General features: G+C 45.5%; 1 protein-coding gene across 2 annotated transcripts in view; it reads right to left on the bottom strand.

Annotated features, from left to right (window-relative positions):
• LOC309561825 (carboxyl-terminal PDZ ligand of neuronal nitric oxide synthase protein-like) overlaps positions 1 to 20345 on the bottom strand; it is a 224134-nt gene that overhangs the window by 46735 nt on the left and 157054 nt on the right. For both annotated transcript variants that reach the window (XM_082265878.1, XM_082265879.1), the window contains exon 6: positions 11926 to 12067. In XM_082265878.1, the coding sequence (XP_082122004.1) occupies positions 11926 to 12067 (142 nt within the window). The remainder of the gene's footprint in view (positions 1 to 11925; positions 12068 to 20345) is intronic.

The raw sequence follows: 20345 nt of genomic DNA, 5'->3' as shown, positions 1-20345 counted from the left end.
CACCCCTTTGGTCCTTCATTGATGTAGTAGAGGCAGACCCGGTCCCGCTCCTCTCTATATCCTGGCTCTCGTCACAAATCCGGCCTAAACCTTTAAACCCTGCCTTATCCTAAACCTTTGCGGTATGGGACTCTATAAAATATTCAGCACAAATAATATCACTGCACCTCCCTCTTCTAGAGATATTTAACTGTCCCTTATTTTCCCCCCGGTTTGGAGAGTCCCCGGAGTTATCAGTGGTGGTGTAGCAAGGGTCTAATGACAGTTCGGTCTCTTTTATCCTCCAGAGGTATAGTCTCCTTTAAATACCTCAAAGATAGATATGACATTCCGGACTCTGAGAAATTTCATTAGTTCCAAATCCGTCACTTGCTAGAAACCTTGACAAAAAACCATGACTAGTCTACGACCACATTTGAAGCCAGATGCCGGATGTCACCCACCACTCAAGGCCTTTTCTCCTTATTATATACTTCCATACTAAATAATGCTAATTTGTGTGTCCAATCTTATTGCTTAAATTGGGAAATGGACCTTGGTGCTACACAAACCCTAGAGACAAGGGAAAAGAATCTGGGAGGCGCTATTCCGTTCCTCCCGCAATAACATAGCTCTGGAAAATTCCTTTAAAAAGTTATTTCTCTGTGATATTTTATCCCAGCGAGAATTGGTAAATGCCTCCCTTCCTATCCCTCTATCTACATACTTCAGGGGATGCTCAGACCTAGGTGATATGAAGCATTTATGGTGGACATGCCCTAGGGTTAAGCGTCCTTCGATAAGGGTCTATAACATGGTTAATTCGGTGCTACATATAAATCTACAAACAGATCCCTGGGAGACACTCTTACACAAACATATAGATGGCGCCACTAAACGTGAGCACACACTAGTGACCCATATATATTCAGCCACGAAGCAGACAATCGCAAAAGCGTGGAAGACGCCGACTCTTAACTTCGACGAGGTAAAAAGTTGGGCGGCACCTTGGTAAATGAGAAACTGATGGCAATATTACCGGATACACATAAAAAATTTTTAAGCACCTGCCAGCCCTGGCTAGACTACTTCCCATCAGCGCAACCACCCATGCGATTTGTAGAACTGTAAACCATTACCATGAGTCAACAAATCCATAGTGAACCCCCGGGACAAAGATGGCTTCCTTTTCCTCTTTTCTTTCTCTTCTCCCCTTTTCTCTAATTCCCCCCCCCCCTTTTTTATTCTTTTTTGCTTTTGTTTGATTGTGATTTTGTGTGTCCTTAAGTGGGAGCAGAATCCTGTTCTTTCGTTTTGGAGAAGGTTGCACTGCTCTTGCTAGTTCAAAAGCCCTAGCCGAAAAGTCCTTTTTCAGAAATAAGGTATATCGCATCTCCAAGCAGGGCCTTGATTACTGTTCACATAACGACATGATTAATTGTGACCAATGGTCCTTCATTTCTAAACCCTTGTTTAATATTGCATTTTGACAAATTCTTTCTGCATTTGTTCATTTTCTATACGGTCTTCTCGATTACGCAAATGTGTGGTCTTGGCCCCCATCCAGACAGTTAGTTCCCAATAAGCGGCGTCCGGATGTCCCAGGGGTGCAACTGCCACTACTAGTAAATTATAGAATTCCTCATAATCATTGTTTCTTAACCTTCTGTTTTCCTTTTCCTGTACGGTTTGTACTGATTATGTTGGATTATGCACCAATGTCCTTGTTTCTATATTGACAGAAAACGAATGCTGTCCTGTTTTGAGGTTTGTTTGTTTTTTTTTTTTTTTTTAAAAGGCACAAATAACAATAAAAGGCAGAAAAAAAAAGACTGAACGTTGTATCTCTTATTCTAGTGGTCAGGTGAGAAGTGCCCCCTTATAATTGTGGCCAGTGGGGAAATGTCCCCTTACACTGGTGGCCAGTGGGGAAATGTCCCCTTACACTGGTGGCCAGTGTAGGTAAAAGATCCATCCACCATTGCTGATGAAACTCCTAGCAAACGCTGTAGAAACCCTAGGTTTCCACAGGGCCCTGGTCGAGAAAAACTGCCTTAACCACTTGCCGACTGCTCAGAGTATATTTACTGCGGCAGTCAGCCCCTCACAGGCAGAGCGACGTAGGTCTACGTCGCTAGCCTGTGAGGCTTTGGGGAGCCTCACACACTATATATATATATATATATATAGTGTGTGTATATATATATATATATATATATATATATATATATACACTATATAATATACTATAATATACTATACTACTATAATATACTATATATAGTATATATTCTATATATATATATATATATATATATATATATATATATATATATATATATATACATATATATATATATATATATATATATATATATACATATATATATATATACATATATATATATATATATATATATATATATATATATATATATACTATATATATATATATATAGTTACTATATATATATATATATATATATAGCTATATATAACTCATATGGCACATATTAAAGGGGCACTCTGAAATACTATGATCAGTACTCATATGGCACACATTAAAGGGGCACTCTGAAATACTACGATCAGTACTCATATGGGACACATTAAAGGGGGTACTCTGAAATACTAAAGGGGCACGCCGACTGCAATAATAAAAGGGCACTCTGGAATACTAAAGGGGCACGCCGACTGCAATAATAAAGGGGCACTCTGACCGTGGGTCATAAAGGAGCTATGTGACTGGGACACATAACGGGGCACTCTGATAGGGACACTGATGTAAAGGAGGACTCTAACGGGGACACTGATGTAAAGGGGGACTCTGACTGGGACACTGATATAAAGGGGGACTCTGATAGGGAAGCACTAGATGTAAAGGAGCACTCTAATGGGGACACGGATGTAAAGGAGGACTCTGACAGGGACACACTGGATGTAAAGGAGGACTCTGACGGAGGCACAGACACAGGCCAAATTACGGCGGGGGGACATGAACTGCATGACGGCGGGGACACAGGGTGGATGACGGCAGGGACAGGGGCTGAATGACGGCGGGGACAGAGGCTGAATGACAGGGGGAAACAGGCTGCATGATGAGGGACACACTGATGAGGCACAAATGAGGAGGCACTCATTGGCATGATTTAGACACAGATGGGCATGAGACACAGGTGGGCATAAATAGGGCAGAGATGGGCATGGATGAGGCAGAGATGGGCATGGATGAGGTAGGGGCGGTGCCCATCGGTGTGTACAGCGTGCGAAGAGAGAGCTAAACCAGACATGCAGCGTTCTGTTGACAAATTATCGCTCTGTCATTGGATGGAGCGATCACATGGTAAATGGCCCCTGTCGTTGGCCCTTTAACACAATCCGTGGGAAGCGCAATTCAGATGTCTCTGTACGCCCTCCCAGAATAGGCCGACCATACTGTAGCCATCATTGGGCTATGCCCTGGTCGACAAGTAGTTAATCCCCATAGTCTTAGCTATCCGATATTACCCGTAAAGCGGGGCTTTGCATTACTTATGTTCTGCAATATTTGGCCAAACTCGATCACCATGCCAGTCTCTGTGAAAATTAGGCATTGCCCCCAAAAAATGTGTGTGGCTACTGGAGGTCCTCTAGTATAAGTTTGCCAAGTATGGTGCCCTGAACCCCTGTGGTTTGGGCTCTACATTTATAGTAGCTTGGCCTGCTATGTTAATCTATGGCAGAGTCTTAGTCTGGAAATTTGAGGGGCTACAGCTAGGACCCCAAATGAGTCCGGGGGCCATATTTGGCACAGAGGTAGGGGGGTCCTTCCTTTACCACCCCAAACATTTTGGGGTTTGTTAGCTCAAAATTTCCTGATCAACTTTTTCTAGGGCCCCTTGAGAGTATGTGGCCCCCGGGCCATACGGCACAGCAGGGAGTGCTGGATACCATTGGACTATTCTGCGGTGGTCAGCTAAAGTCTACCCCAATGCAGGTCCCTGTGAAAATAAAGCATTGGCCCCAAACAAATGTATGTGCCAAATTTGGTGCCCCTGAGCACCGTGGTTCGGCTACCACAGGGCCCTACATTTAAGCTAGCCTGGCTCATTATGTTAATCTATGGTGCAGCCGCGATCAGGAATTTGAGGGGCCACAGATCGGGCCCCAAATTAGTCCAGAGGCCCAGAGGTAGGGAAGGTCTTCCTTTACCACCTCTACATTTTTGAGGTCGCTAGCCTGAAGTTTTATGGTCAGCTTTTTAGGGGGCCCCTTGGGAGTGTGTGGCCCTCTGGCACTAATGCGGAGTGGGGATTGGTGAGTACTGCAGGAATCTCTGGACTCTTAGCTATTTAACAATATTTGCAGAGCCTGGCTCTGCAGTTCCTATGTCCTGAGGTGGTTGGGCAAATTCCACCCCCATGAAGGTCCTCATGAAAATGAAGCATTGGCCCCAAAAAAATTTTGTGGCCCCTGGGGGTCCTCTAGTAACCCTATACCAAGTTTGGTGCCCCTGGGCAACATCGTTCCGCTACTGTGGGGCCCTAGATTTAGGCTAGTTTGGCCTAGCCTATGGTAATATATGGCGCAGTAGGGAATTTTGGAGGGGCCACAGCGTGGGCCCCAAACATGTTCAGGGAACCTGGACTCTTTCAGGGCCTGGGCTGTGGCCCCCTCAAATTCCCACCCCCATCAGAGTCATGGATTAACATAGCGGGCCAATGTACCATAAATTTAGTGCCCTGTGGTACCCAAATCACGGGGGGATATGGTCACCAAACTTGGTACAAGGATACTAGCTGACCCCCAGGGTCACACACATTTTTTTTGTGGACGATGCCTAATTTTCACGAGGACTGGCATGGGCGTCAAATTTGCACAAACACTGTAGAACATAGGTACCAGTGAGCCCTGCTCCGCAGGTAACATTGGATAGCTAAGAATATTGTGATTAATATGGTTTCCAGCAGTCCCTTCTCCACGGTACTGCCCCAGGGCCACACACTCCCAAAAGGCCCCTGAAAAAGTTGACCAGAAAATTTCAGGCTAGCTACTCCAACATTTTCAGAGTGGTAAAGGAAGATCTCCCCTACCACTGTGCCAAATATGGTCCCCTGGACTTGTTTGGTGCCCGAGCTGGGGCCCTGCAACTGTGCCCACTCGAAGATTGCCATACTGCACCAAGCTGACCTAAATTATGGGCCTAGTGGTACCTGAACCCTGGTGGCTAGGGGCCTCAAACGTGGCAGGGGCCACATGCTTTTTTCAGGACCAATGCTTAATTGTTACAGGGACCTGCATAGGGGTCGATTTGGCTAACCACTATGGAATACAGGAACTGCAGAGCAGCGCTATACAGATACTGCTAAATAGCTAAGAGTCCAGCTAAGAGTCCAGGGATTCCTGCGATATCCAGCACTCCCCGCTGCATGGTACGGGCCGAGGGCCGCAAACTCTCAAGTGGCCATGGAAATAGTTGACCAGTACATTTTGGGCTAGCGACTCCAAAATGCTTGGTAAAGGGAGCCCTCCCCTACCTCCGTGCAAAATATGGCCCCCCAGACTAATTTGGGGCCCAAGCTATTTCCAGGGCCACTTGAGAGTTTGCGGCCCTCGGCCCGTACCATGCAGCGGGGAGTGCTGGATATCGCAGGAATCCCTGGACTCTTAGCTGGACTCTTAGCTATTTAGCAGTATCTGTATAGCGCTGCTCTGCAGTTCCTGTATTCCATAGTGGTTAGCCAAATCGACCCCTATGCAGGTCCCTGTAACAATTAAGCATTGGTCCTGAAAAAAGCATGTGGCCCCTGCCACGTTTGAGGCCCCTAGCCACCAGGGTTCAGGTACCACTAGGCCCATAATTTAGGTCAGCTTGGTGCAGTATGGCAATCTTCGAGTGGGCACAGTTGCAGGGCCCCAGCTCGGGCACCAAACAAGTCCAGGGGACCATATTTGGCACAGTGGTAGGGGAGATCTTCCTTTACCACTCTGAAAATGTTGGAGTAGCTAGCCTGAAATTTTCTGGTCAACTTTTTCAGGGGCCTTTTGGGAGTGTGTGGCCCTGGGGCAGTACCGTGGAGAAGGGACTGCTGGAAACCATATTAATCCCAATATTCTTAGCTATCCAATGTTACCTGCGGAGCAGGGCTCACTGGTACCTATGTTCTACAGTGTTTGTGCAAATTTGACGCCCATGCCAGTCCTCGTGAAAATTAGGCAGCGTCCACAAAAAAAATGTGTGTGACCCTGGGGGTCAGCTAGTATCCCTGTACCAAGTTTGGTGACCATATCCCCCCGTGATTTGGGTACCACAGGGCACTAAATTTATGGTACATTGGCCTGCTATGTTAATCCATGACTCTGATGGGGGTGGGAATTTGAGGGGGCCACAGCCCAGGCCCTGGGAGAGTCCAGGTTCCCTGAACATGTTTGGGGCCCACGCTGTGGCCCCTCCAAAATTCCCTACTGCGCCATATATTACCATAGGCTAGGCCAAACTAGCCTAAATCTAGGGCCCCACGGTAGCGGAACGATGTTGCCCAGGGGCACCAAACTTGGTATAGGGTTACTAGAGGACCCCCAGGGGCCACAAAATTTTTTTGGGGCCAATGCTTAATTTTCATGAGGACCTTCATGGGGGTGGAATTTGCCCAACCACCGCAGGACATAGGAACTGCAGAGCCAGGCTCTGCAAATATTGTTAAATAGCTAAGAGTCCAGAGATTCCTGCAGTACTCACCAATCCCCACTCCGCATTAGTGCCAGAGGGCCACACACTTCCAAGGGGCCCCCTAAAAAGCTGACCATAAAACTTCAGGCTAGCGACCTCAAAAATGTAGAGGTGGTAAAGGAAGACCTTCCCTACCTCTGGGCCTCTGGACTAATTTGGGGCCCGATCTGTGGCCCCTCAAATTCCTGATCGCGGCTGCACCATAGATTAACATAATGGGCCAGGCTAGCTTAAATGTAGGGCCCTGTGGTAGCCGAACCACGGTGCTCAGGGGCACCAAATTTGGCACATACATTTGTTTGGGGCCAATGCTTTATTTTCACAGGGACCTGCATTGGGGTAGACTTTAGCTGACCACCGCAGAATAGTCCAATGGTATCCAGCACTCCCTGCTGTGCCGTATGGCCCGGGGGCCACATACTCTCAAGGGGCCCTAGAAAAAGTTGATCAGGAAATTTTGAGCTAACAAACCCCAAAATGTTTGGGGTGGTAAAGGAAGGACCCCCCTACCTCTGTGCCAAATATGGCCCCCGGACTCATTTGGGGTCCTAGCTGTAGCCCCTCAAATTTCCAGACTAAGACTCTGCCATAGATTAACATAGCAGGCCAAGCTTCTATAAATGTAGAGCCCAAACCACGGGGGTTCAGGGCACCATACTTGGCAAACTTATACTAGAGGACCTCCAGTAGCCACACACATTTTTTGGGGGCAATGCCTAATTTTCACAGAGACTGGCATGGTGATCGAGTTTGGCCAAATATTGCAGAACATAAGTAATGCAAAGCCCCGCTTTACGGGTAATATCGGATAGCTAAGACTATGGGGATTAACTACTTGTCGACCAGGGCATAGCCCAATGATGGCTACAGCATGGTCGGCCTATTCTGGGAGGGCGTACAGAGACATCCGAATCGCGCTTCCCACGGATTGTGTTAAAGGGCCAACGACAGGGGCCATTTACCATGTGATCGCTCCATCCAATGACAGAGCGATCATTTGTCAACAGAACGCTGCATGTCTGGTTTAGCTCTCTCTTCGCACGCTGTACACACCGATGGGCACCGCCCCTACCTCATCCATGCCCATCTCTGCCCTATTTATGCCCACCTGTGTCTCATGCCCATCTGTGTCTAAATCATGCCAATGAGTGCCTCCTCATTTGTGCCTCATCAGTGTGTCCCTCATCATGCAGCCTGTTTCCCCCTGTCATTCAGCCTCTGTCCCCGCCGTCATTCAGCCCCTGTCCCTGCTGTCATCCACCCTGTGTCCCCGCCGTCATGCAGTTCATATCCCCCCGCCGTAATTTGGCCTGTGTCTGTGCCTCCGTCAGAGTCCTCCTTTACATTCAGTGTGTCCCTGTCAGAGTCCTCCTTTACATCCGTGTCCCCATTAGAGTGCTCCTTTACATCCAGTGCTTCCCTATCAGAGTCCCCCTTTATATCAGTGTCCCAGAGTCTCCCTTTACATCAGTGACCCATCAGAGTTCCCCTTTACATCAGTGTCCCCGTCAGAGTTCCCCTTTACATCAGTGTCCCCGTCAGAGTCCCCCTTTACATCCAGTGTCCCCATTAGAGTCCTGCTTTACATCAGTGTCCCTATCAGAGTGCCCCGTTATGTGTCCCAGTCACATAGCTCCTTTAAGACCCACGGTCAGAGTGCCCCTTTATTATTGCAGTCGGCGTGCCCCTTTAGTATTCCAGAGTGCCCTTTTATTATTGCAGTCGGCGTGCCCCTTTAGTATTTCAGAGTGCCCCTTTAATGTGTCCCATATGAGTACTGATCGTAGTATTTCAGGGTGCCCCTTTAATGTGTCCCATATGAGTACTGATCGTAGTATTTCAGAGTGGCCCTTTAATATGTGCCATATGAGTACTGATCATAGTATTTCAGAGTGCCCCTTTAATATGTGCCATATGAGTACTGATCATAGTATTTCAGAGTGCCCCTTTAATGTGTGCCATATTAGTTATATATAACTATATATATACATATATATATATATAAAAATATACTATACTATATATATATATATATACTATATAATATATATAATATAATAGTATATATATAGTATAGTATATATAGTATAGTGTATATATACATACTATATAATATACTATAATATATATAATATAATAGTATATATATAGTATAGTATATATAGTATAGTGTATATATATATATATATATATACTATAATATACTATATAATATACTATACTACTATAATATATATAATATAATATACTATATATAGTATAGTATATCTATATATATATATATACACATATATATATATATATATATATATATATATATATATATATATATATATATATATATATATATATATATATATATATATATAGTTACATATAGCGAGTTAGAATCTTCATATGTGTAATCATCGTACAGAGCGAGTTAGAATCTGACATTAGATTCTTCCCCGCTCTGTCTCTCGTCGGATTGTGCCCCCGACGGACTGCGCACGCGCCAACCCCAGCCGATCAGCTGTTCTGACAGGGTGACGTCACTTACGGAGCATGCGCAGTCCGACCCGGGCATTATCCGACGGAGGGGATTCCTCGACACGACACCGGCGATCGTCGGGGGAGAGGGAGAGGGAGAAAGTCAGGCGGCTAGTGTAAACAAGCCACCTGTCATTCTCCCCGGTGTAGAAACGATGATCACACAGTTCTACTATGTAGGACCGTTGATCATTGTTCCTACACCTCAAGCCACAGCCAATCACAGTTAGAATCACGCCCCTAGGGACACACACAGCCCCTCCCTCTCAAATAAAGTTAACCCCTTCACTACCAGTTTATTTTTACAGTAACAGTGCATATGTATAGCACTGATTACTGCAGTAATGTCACTGGTAACCCCAAAAGTGTCAAAAATATCAGTCAAGGGTCCGATCTGTCCGCCGCAATGTCGCAGTACCGCAAAAAAAAAATCGCAGATCGCTGCCATTACGCGTAAAAAAAAAACAACAAAAATGACAAAAATCTTTCCCTTTGTTAGTAAACGCGATAACTTTTGCGCAAACCAATCAAAATAAGCTTTTTGCGATTTTCTTTACCAAACATAGGTAGCATAAAACAAATTGGCCGAAAATGTTAAAAAAGTTTGATTTTTACATTTTTTTGGGGGGGAATTTCATATAAAAAAATTTGAAAAATATTGTTATTTTTGCAAAATTGTCGCTCTTTTTTGGTTTATAGCGCATGATCAAAAAATCGCACAGGTGATCAAATACCACCAAAAGAAAGCTCTGTTTGTGGGAAAAAAAGGACGTCAAATTAGCTTAGGTACAGCGTCGCACGACCGCGCAATGGTACGTTAAAAGTCACGCAGTGCCGAATCGCAAAATACCCCCTGGTCAGGAAGGGGGTAAAATCTTCCGGGGCTTAAGTGGTTAAATATTTTTTCTTTAACATCTGTCTGGACATCAGCTTTAGCCAACCTGCTGTTGGCTAAATACAGGTCACAGTTGTGCAGAATGCAGAGCCCCTTTGTGACCCACAGGATAAGTAGGGCCAAAAGAGCTTTAGCCCTACTTCTTCTTTATGTGGATCTTCACTGCATCTGAGCACCCAAAACACTATTTAACCACTTCAGCCAGGAAGGTTTACCCCCCTTCATGACCAGGCTATTTTTTGCAATAAGCCACTGCATTATTTTAACAAATAATTGCGTGGTTATGCGACACTGTACCCAAAACAAAAAATCAATCCTTTTTTCCCCACAAATAGGGCGTTCTTTTGGTGGTATTTGATTACTTCTACAGTTTTTTATTTTTTGCGCTATAAACAGAAAAAGACCAACATTTTTGAAACAAAAACACAATATTTTTTACTTTATGCTATAAAACACATCCAATAAAAAAATTAAAAAATCCAATTTCATCATTATATTAGGCCAATGTGTATTCTGCTACATGTTTTTGTAAAAAAAAATCCCAGTAAGTGTATATTGATTGGTTTCCATAGAAGTTATAGTGTCCACAAACTATGGGATATTTTTATGGAATTTTTATTTATTTTTTTACTAGTAATGGCGGCGATCAGCGATTTTTAGCGGGACTATGAAACTGGTGGGCGGCACAGTGGTGTAGTGGTTAGCACTTTCACCTAGCAGCAAGAGGGTCACTGGTTCAAATCCCAAACACGACACTACCTGCCTGGAGTTTGCATGTTCTCCTTGTGCCTGTGTGGGTTTCCTCTGGGTACTCCGGTTTCCTCCCACACTCCAAAGACATGCTGGTAGGTTAATTGGATCCTGTATAAAATTGGCCCCACTATGTATGTATGAATGTGAGTTAGGGACCTTAGATTGTACGCTCCTTGAGGGCAGGGACTGATGTGAATGTGTAATGTATATGTAAATCGCTGCGTAAATTGACAGCGCTATATAAGTACCTAAAATAAATAAATAAAATAAACTGGTGAAACTGCGGTGGACAAATCGGACACTAACTTACACTTTTGAAACTTTTTTTGGGGACCAATGACACTAATACAGTGATCAGTGCTAAAAATATGCACTGTCACTATACTAATGACGCTGGCAGGGAAGGGGTTAACATCAGTGGCGATCAAAGGGTTAAACGCATTCCCTGGAAGTGCTTTCTAACAGTGTGGTGGGGGGTGGATGGGATGCTTTGACTGGGGGAAGACAGAGACCGTGTTCCTGCTTAGCAGAAACACAAGATCTCCATCTTCCCCGCTCACAGAATGTTGATCTGCCTTGTTTGCATAGGGAGACCGCTGCTCTCTCCCGCAATATATATGCGTGGGGCGGTTCAGAAGAGGTTCATTCATTTGTAATACTCAAAGCAAACTTCCCCAACCATCTTCTGTATGTCTCCGTGTTTTATTTTGTTGAGATATCACTTTGAAAAACAACCCCCTAGCATTTATGGCCATCTTGAGTAAGAGCAAATGATTTATGTAGCATTTACTGGAATCCATCTGTCCTTAGCTCAAACATGCATGCAGGAGAGTGTGCTTCGCTGTGAAAATCCCCCTGAAGACTCCTTGGATATTTGACATCATTTGCCTAGGCAAGAAACCAGGAAGTAACTGAAGAAAAAAACTTTTTTTTTTTTTTTTAAATAAATATGATATAGAATCCTGTCTACAAATGCTAGCAGCATGAGGACTAAAACTACTCAATGTTAAAGCATTTGTGGCTAATCACTGTTGCATTCCTAGCAACCATCCTTGCCTACCTGGAACACCAGAGTCATCAGTGCTCTTCTCGCTGTCTATATCTTCTCGTCCGTCCCCAGCCTGCTCTGTGTGCTGCAAACTCAGCTTGTGACACACTTCAAAGGCTTGTCCCACCGTCCGCACTACTCTCATGGCATGGCTCTGTGTAAAGGAACAATGTGAACAGGAATATTAAAAGATTGATAACTGGTAGCTCTGAATACAGACATTTAACAGCAGGTTCACCTCAACACTGAAATATAAAGTGTATCCAAATGTAAAAAAAAAAAAAGAACAAGATGCGGCTGAATCATTTTTCCCCTTTATTTTCAACATGTGATTCTACCAATAATGCACTTCCTGTCTTGGGTGACAACGCTCATTGTATGCATAAAGCAGAAGCGTTGTCACCCTGGGCTTCTTTCTGGATTTGGACTACAAACACCTCTCTTCTCATCAACTCCATTACATAGATTGGTGAGGCTTTGTAGTTTACAAAAGATAGCATAGATATGAGTTTTTTCTGTACTTGTAGAAAATTTACTTAATGCTCTCAAAACATCTAAGGCAGGGGTGTCAAACTAAATTTTATCATGGGCCGCATCAGCATTATTGTTGCCCTCAAAGGGCCAGTTGTATCTGTAAGATATCTGTAGACTAGATGTCCAGAGCACCCTACCTCTTCTTACATTACATGTCAAGAGCCACCCCTCCACCATCAGTAGTCAAGAGTCCCCCCCCTTCCATTATAGTGCACCCCTCTTACCCTGTGCTGCTGCTGGGAATAAGCTGGGAGGCAGAGCTAGGAAGCAGAAAGTGCAGGGTTAGGAGGGGGACCAGAGGAGGGCTAGTCAGCTGCTGGAGTCTGCTTAATGCTGAGACCAGGGAGGGTAGGGGGGGGGCAAGGGTGTGCTGTGGCTAAACAGAGAGGCCTAGGATCTGGCAGAGGAGTTCTGTCCTTCTCTCTGTTGCCAACTGCTGAGGCAAGGTGGGGCAGGGATGAGGGGGGTTCCACAGCGACAGGAGAGGTGTGAGGGCTGCATGAAATAGCCTGGTGGGCCAGATTCGGCCCTCAGGCCTTGTGTTTGACACGTGTGATTTAAGGGCTTGCAAGATGCAGCATATGCAATTTTTGCTCTTAGATTTAGATATACAGAGGGGAAAATAATTATTTGATCGCCTGCAGATTTTGTAAGTTTGGCCACTTACAAAGAAATAAAGGTTCTATAATTTTTATCATAGGTGTATTCAACAATATCAACAAAAAAAAAAAAAAACACATAAAACAAATGCTATAAATAAAGTTGCACTTCAGTGAGTAAAATAAGTGTTTGATCCCCAAGCAAAACATGACTTAGTAGTTGGTGGAAAAACCCTTGTTGGCAAACACAGCGGTAAGACGTTTCTTGTAGTTAGTGACCAGGTTTGCACACATCTCAGGAGGGATTGTGGTCCACTCTTCTTTACAGATCTTCTCTAAATCTTTAAGGTTTCTTGGCAACTCAAAGTTTCAGCTACCTCCAACATTTTTCTGTAGGATTAAGGTCTAAAGACTAGGCTTCTCTATGACCTTAATGTGCTTCTTCTTGAGCCACTCCCTTGTTGTCTTGGCGGTATGTTTTGGGTCATTGTCATGCTAGAAGACCCATCTTCAGTGTTCTGGCTAAGGGAAGAAGGTTCTCATCCAAGATTTGACAATACATGGCCCCATCCATAGGCCCGTACCTTTAGCAGAAAACAGCTCCAAAGCATAATGTTTCCACCTTGACTGTGGTGTTCTTCAGGTCATAGTAAGCATTTTTCTTCCTCTAAACACGGCGAGTCGAGTGAATGCCAAAGAGCTTAATCAGACCACTGCACTTTCTCCCAATCCTTCTCTGAATCATTTAGATGTTCATTGGCATGACTGTACATGTGTTTTTTTAAAGAGGCGTTCCAGCCACTTTGTATTTATTAAAAGTCAGCAGCTACAAAAAGCGTAGCTGCTGATGTTTAATAAACACAAAATCTCCTGTCCCACGATCACGCGAAGCGGCTGGCGGGAGCCTCGGTTCTCTCCCTCTTCTCCCCGCAGCTCCGGCATCACCTGGCTGTGACAGCTTGCGGCTTCACAGCCTGGTGCGAGTTGCACTGCATTCCTTTGTGGCCGGGGCAATCTTCTGGGACCTGTGACATGTCCCAGAAGATTGCATGGAGGGAGGGGGAGAGGAGAAGTTTCGCTTGAGCCCCCTAGGCGGCCCGAGCGGAAGGGGGAGCGGGTACCTGTCAAACTAGGTACCCAGCTCCCCCTCCAAAAATGTGGCATTTCAGGGGGTCAGGAGAACTTTAAGTGGAAGTTACAATTTGGGTGGAACTCCGCTTTAAGGAGAGGGACTCACCGTGTTTGGTGGAAGAAAAATGATGGAAAACATTATGCTTTGCGGCTGTTTTTCTTCTAAAGGTAGAGACTGACTTTGCCGCATTAGGGGCCAATGGATGGGGCCATGCATTGTAAAATCTTGGATGAGAACCTTCTTCCCTAAGGCAGAACACTGAAGATGGGTTGTGGATGGGTCTTTTAGCATGACAATGATCCAAAACGTACTGCCAAGGCAACAAAGGAGTGGCTCAAGAAGAAGCGCATTAAGGTCATGGAGTGGCCTTGTCAGTCTCCAGACCTTAACCACTTAAGCCCCGAAAGATTTTACCCCCTTCCTGACCAGGGCCTAGTTTGCGATTCGGCACTGCGTGATTTTAACGGACAATTGCGCGGTCGTGCGATGCTGTACCTAAACTAATTTGACGTCCTTTTTTTCCCACAAACAGAGCTTTCTTTTGGTGGTATCTGATCACCTGTGCGATTTTTTGATCATGCGCTATAAACAAAAAAAAGAGCGTAAATTTAGCAAAAATAGCAATATTTTTCACATTTTTTTATATGAAATTCCCCCCCAAAAAATGTAAAAATCTAAATTTTTTAACATTTTTGGCCAATTTGTTTTATGCTACATATGTTTGCTAAAAAAAAAAAAAAAAAAAAAAAAAAAAAAAAAAAAAAGGGTATTTTGATTGGTTTGCGCAAAAGTTATCGCGTTTACTAACAAAGGGAAAGATTTTTGTCATTTTTGTTGTTTTTTTTTTTAACGCGTAATGGCGGCGACCTGTGATTTTTTTTGCTGTACTGCGACATTGCGGCGGACAGATCGGACCCTTGACTGATATTTTTGACACTTTTGGGGTTACCAGTGACACTTCTACAGTAATCAGTGCTATACATATGCACTGTTACTGTAAAATTACACTGGCAGTGAAGGGGTTAACTTTTTTTTGAGAGGGAGGGCTTATGTGTATCCCTAGGGGTGTGATTCTAACTGTGATTGGCTGTGGCTTGAGGTGTAAGAACAGTGATCAACGGTCCTACATAGTAGAACCGTATGATCACTATTCCTACACAGAGGAGAATGACAGGCGGCTTGTTTACATCAGCCGCCTGCCTTTCTCCCTCTCCACCGACGATCGCGAGTGACCGGCGGACGATCGGGTCCGCCAGTCACACGCGGGGGGGGGGGGGGGGTCTGTGACCGCGCAGGAGCGCGCCTCCGGCGGCGCGCGCTCGCTCCCTAGAGCCCACACAGGGTAGCGATGTAGACCTACGTCGCTCTGCCTGTGAGGGGCTGACTGCCGCAGTAAATATACTGTGAGCAGTCAGCAAGCGGTTAATTCTATAAAAAATGTATGGAAGGAGCTGAAACTTTAATTTGCCAAGAGACAGCATAGAAACCTTAAGGATTTAGAGAAGATCTGTAAAGAAGAGAGGACAAAAAACCCTCCTGAGATGTGTGCAAACCTGGTCACTAACTAAAAGAAACAGCTTATGGAATCAACACTAACTCTAAATAGGAGGAACACAGGAGCTTTGTGTTGATTGCTGAGAGAACAACGGTCTGCTGTGTTTACAACAGCAAACCACTGTTCTCTCTCCACGGGGAACGGTCGCGGGTGGCTGGCGGCAATCTTGGATCAGCTTCTCCGCTGGCGAAGGGGCGTACATGCGCGATTAGCAGAAACCTGCCGACCTGCATCCGCGGTGGCTGGTCGGCAAGTGGTTAAGAGTTTAAATGATTTCTGGGGTTAGCGAACACCGATAGTACAATCTATACTAATTGTGAAGACTTTTATTCCAAAGAAGGGTCCTTTTTCATGTTTTCTTTTTTTTTTCATATATTTAAAATTATCTCACAAATGTGAGTACACCCCCTCACATTTTTGTAAATATTTTTTTATATCTTTTTATGTGACAATACTGAAGAAATGACACTTTGCTACAATGTAAAGTATTGAGAGTACAGCTTGAATAACAGTGTAAATTTGCTGTCCCCTCAAAATAACTCAACACACAACCATTAATGTGTAAACCACTGGCAACAAAAGTGAATACACCCCTAAGTGAAAATGTCCGAATTGGGCTCAATTAGCCATTTTCCCTCCCTGGTGTCCTGTGACTAGTTAGTGTTACAAGGTCTCAGGTGTGTTAAACTTGGTGTTATCGCTCTCACTCTCTCATACTGATCACTGGAAGATCAACATGGCACTAAATGGCAAAGAATTTTTTGAGGATCTGAAAAAAAGAATTGTTGCTCTACATAAAGAAGGCCTATGCTATAAAAAGATTTCCAAGACCCTGAAACTAAGCTGCAGCATGGTGGCCAAGACCATACAGCAGTTTAACAGGACAGGTTCCACTCAGAACATGCCTCGCCATTGTCGACCAAAGAAGTTGAGTGCACCTGCTCAGCGTTCTATCCAGAAGTTGTCTTTGGGAAATAGACGTATGAGTGCTGCCAGCATTGCTGCAGAGGTTGAAGGGGTGGTAATCAGCCTGTAGGTGCTCAGACCATACGCCGCACACTGCATCAAATTGGTCTGCATGGCTGTTGTCCCAGAAGAAAGCCTCTTCTAAGGATGATGCACAAGAAAGCCTGCATACAGTTTGCTGAAGACAAGCAGACTAAGGACATGAATTACTGGAACCATGTCCTGTGGTCTGAAGAGACCAAAATAAACGTATTTGGTTCAGATGGTGTCAAGCGTGTGTGGTGGCAACCAGGTGAGGAGTAAAAAGACAAGTGTGTCTTACCTCTACAGTCAAGCATGGTGGTGGGAATGTCATGGTCTGGGGCTGCATAAATGCTGCCAGCACTGGGGAGCTACAGTTCATTGATGGAACTATATATTCCAACATGTACTGTGACATACTGAAGCAGAGCATGATCCCCTCCCTTCAGAGTCTGGGCCGCAGGGCAGTATTCCAACATAACGACCCCAAACACACCTCCAAGCAGGGCCGGCCTTAGGTGATCAGGCGCCCTGTGCGAGCTAATCCCGTGGCGCCCCCCCCGCGCGAATTTTCTTGCACCTTTTTTGCACTTTATTAGACTTTTCTTTTTTATGATCACTAATAACTTAGCCCCCCTTACATAAGAGCCCCCCTTACATCAGAGACCCCCCACAAAAAGCCCCCCTTAAATCAGAGACCCCACACACAGAGCCCCCTTACATCAGAGACCCCACACACAGAGCCCCCCTCACATCAGAGACCCCCAACACAAAGCCGCCCTCACATAAGAGACCCCCGACACAAAGCCCCCCTTACATCAGAGACCCCCCACACATCAGAGACCCCCAACACAAAGCCCCCCTCACATCAGAGACCCCCGACACAAAGCCCCCCTTACATCAGAGACCCCCCACACAGAGCCCCCCTCACATCAGAGACCCTCCACACAAAGCCCCCCTCACATCATAGACCCCCGACCCAAAGCCCCCCTCACATCAGATACACCCCACACAGAGCCCCCCTTACATCAGACCCCCCCTCCCCACGGAGCCCCCCGCACATCAGAGACCCCCTACACAAAGCCCCCCTAACATCAGAGACCCCCTACACACACACACACAAAGCCCCCCTCACATCCTCACATCAGAGACCCCCCCACAAAAAGCCCCCCTTACATCAGACCCCCCCTCTCCACGGAGCCCCCCACATCAGAGAGCCCCCCCTTACATCACAGACCCCCACAAAAAGCCCCCCCCACACAGAGCCCCCCCCACACATAGCCCCCCACATCAGAGAGCCCCCCCTTACATCACAGACCCCCACACATAGCCCCCCCCCACACACATAGAGCCCCCCCTTACATTTTTTGAAGGAGAGAGATGTCACTTACTTTACTTTGTCTGCAGCTTTTTTTTTTCTTTAAACTTCCCACCCACACATCCCCGGGAGTGTGGGCGGGCGGGAGGAGGAGAAGGGGCGGGGCGAGGAGGAGCTGACGATCTCTCCTCCCTCCCTGCACTGACGCCAGAGGAGAGATCGTCAGCTCCTCCTCGCCCCGCCCCTTCTCCTCCTCCCGCCTGCCCACACTCCCGGGGATGTGTGGGCACTGGGCAGGAAGTCAGCGTGGATTACGTGGAAGGATCGGAGGCTGAGCTGTGTGAGAGATACACAGCTCGCCTCACTGCAGCAATAGGTGATCGAGGCACGGCTGCACAGCGGGAGGTAAGCGGCGGCCGCGGCCTGTGTTAACCCTGTCCAGGCCGCAGTCGCCGCTCACCTCCCGCTGTGCAGCCGTGCCTCGATCACCTATTGTTGCAGTGAGGCGAGCTGTGTATCTCTCACACAGCTCAGCCTGATCCTCTGCGAGCTGTGATGGCCGCACGGCGCCCTTGTTGCCCATGGCGCCCTGTGCGGCCGCACAGCTCGCACACCCCAAAGGCCGGCCCTGCCTCCAAGACAACCACTGCCTTGCTTAAGAAGCTGAGAGTAAAGGTGATGAACTGGCCAAGCATCTCTCCAGACCTAAACCCTAGTCACATGAAAAAATATAATAAAATATTTACAAAAATGTGAGGGGTGTACTCACTTTTGTGAGATACTGTAAAAATGTTGGGTCTTTAGCCCATTCTATATGTTTTGTACATTTGTGGGAGATACACATTCTTTGTCATATCTTTTGTATTCCCTTTTGTTTTTTGTGAAATACTTTAATAAAAACAATGAACTAGAAAAAGTACTGAAGTGTAAAAGAAAAACCTGACTATTTACCTAGCCAGTGTAATGAATATACTTTGCAGGCCTGTGCTCTGCAGGTATGTAGTGCCACATGATGGTACAAAGAGCACCACCTTGGTCCACCTTCTTACCAGCCCAGGGCCCAGCATATAGTGAAGAGAGGCATCCCTTTACTAATGGTAGCCATATGTATATAGATTTTTCCATGGACGGCTATTGTATTCTGCAGCCAGTGCAACCGGCTGAAACCACATTGTCCCTTCATCAAACGCAAATTTCGTCTATCGGATTGGTGCCGACAGGCTGCTCACAGCTCTAAATTTGGCTGACATTTAAGGCATATATATAGGTGGCTTAAGTACCAAGGGGCCAAGTTGGGAACCAGGGTTGTAGTAGCTAAAGGAGACTGAATGGACGAATGAAAAAGGAAAATACCTTGAGGTGGGGTAAAGAGAAAAGGATCATAAAGAACCAAAAATAAGCCACAAAACATTTCTTCTCTTACAAAAAACCACCTTATATAAGCGTGCAGACTGCAGAGCGGGGTATTCAGCAGGTGAAGTATGCCTGCTATGCTGCTGAAATCCTTCATAGCGTCTGGAAAGCTTAGAAGGTCATGTAGAAGGCATGAACTTCACAGAGGAAAACTGAACACAGAGCATGAAAACAAATATTGTACAATACAGCCAAAGAAAAAACTCACTTTTCCACTTTTCCGTCTTTCTACAAGTCTGATGCAATTTGGGTATTGTGATTAGTATGTCATGTTAACTGTCCATCTGCATAAAACCGGATGTGATGAGCCGATTATAGAATATAGAGGAAGTAATAAGAGGGTTGTTGGGAAATGTTTGTTTGAACTTTATTGTTTCCTTGTGTATTAATTATAAATGAAATGCATTGATGGTAGTAGGTAGGTGCAGTGTATTTTATATTTGGATGTACTGTGCTGCTATACCTTATATGCTTATTTTTTATGTACATACTGTATAATACACACCTACGTATATACACAGATCAGCCATAACATTATGACCACCCACCTAATATTGAGTATGGCCCCCTTTTGCTAAAACAGCTCTGACCCATTGAGGCATGGATACCAAAGTAACATCCACGCGAATGGCAGGACCCAAGGTTTCTCAGCAGAACATCGCCCAAAGCATCACACTGCCTCTTGCCTTCTTATACCACACACTGGTGCCATCTCTTCCTCAGGTAAGTGACGCACATGCACCCGGCCATCCACATGATGTAAAAGAAAATGTCATTTATCAGACCAGGCCACCATCTTCCATTGCTCTGTTAGTCCAGTTCGGATGTTCATGTGGCCATTGTAGACGCTTTTGGCTGTGGACATGGGTCACCACGGGCTTCACAGCCCCATAC

This window comes from Pelophylax lessonae (assembly GCF_965119305.1).
Source record: "Pelophylax lessonae genome assembly, chromosome: 8".
Classification (NCBI taxonomy): Eukaryota; Metazoa; Chordata; class Amphibia; order Anura; family Ranidae; genus Pelophylax; species Pelophylax lessonae.
Note: the sequence above shows the minus strand (reverse complement) of the source record. Positions and strands in the feature narration are given on the sequence as shown.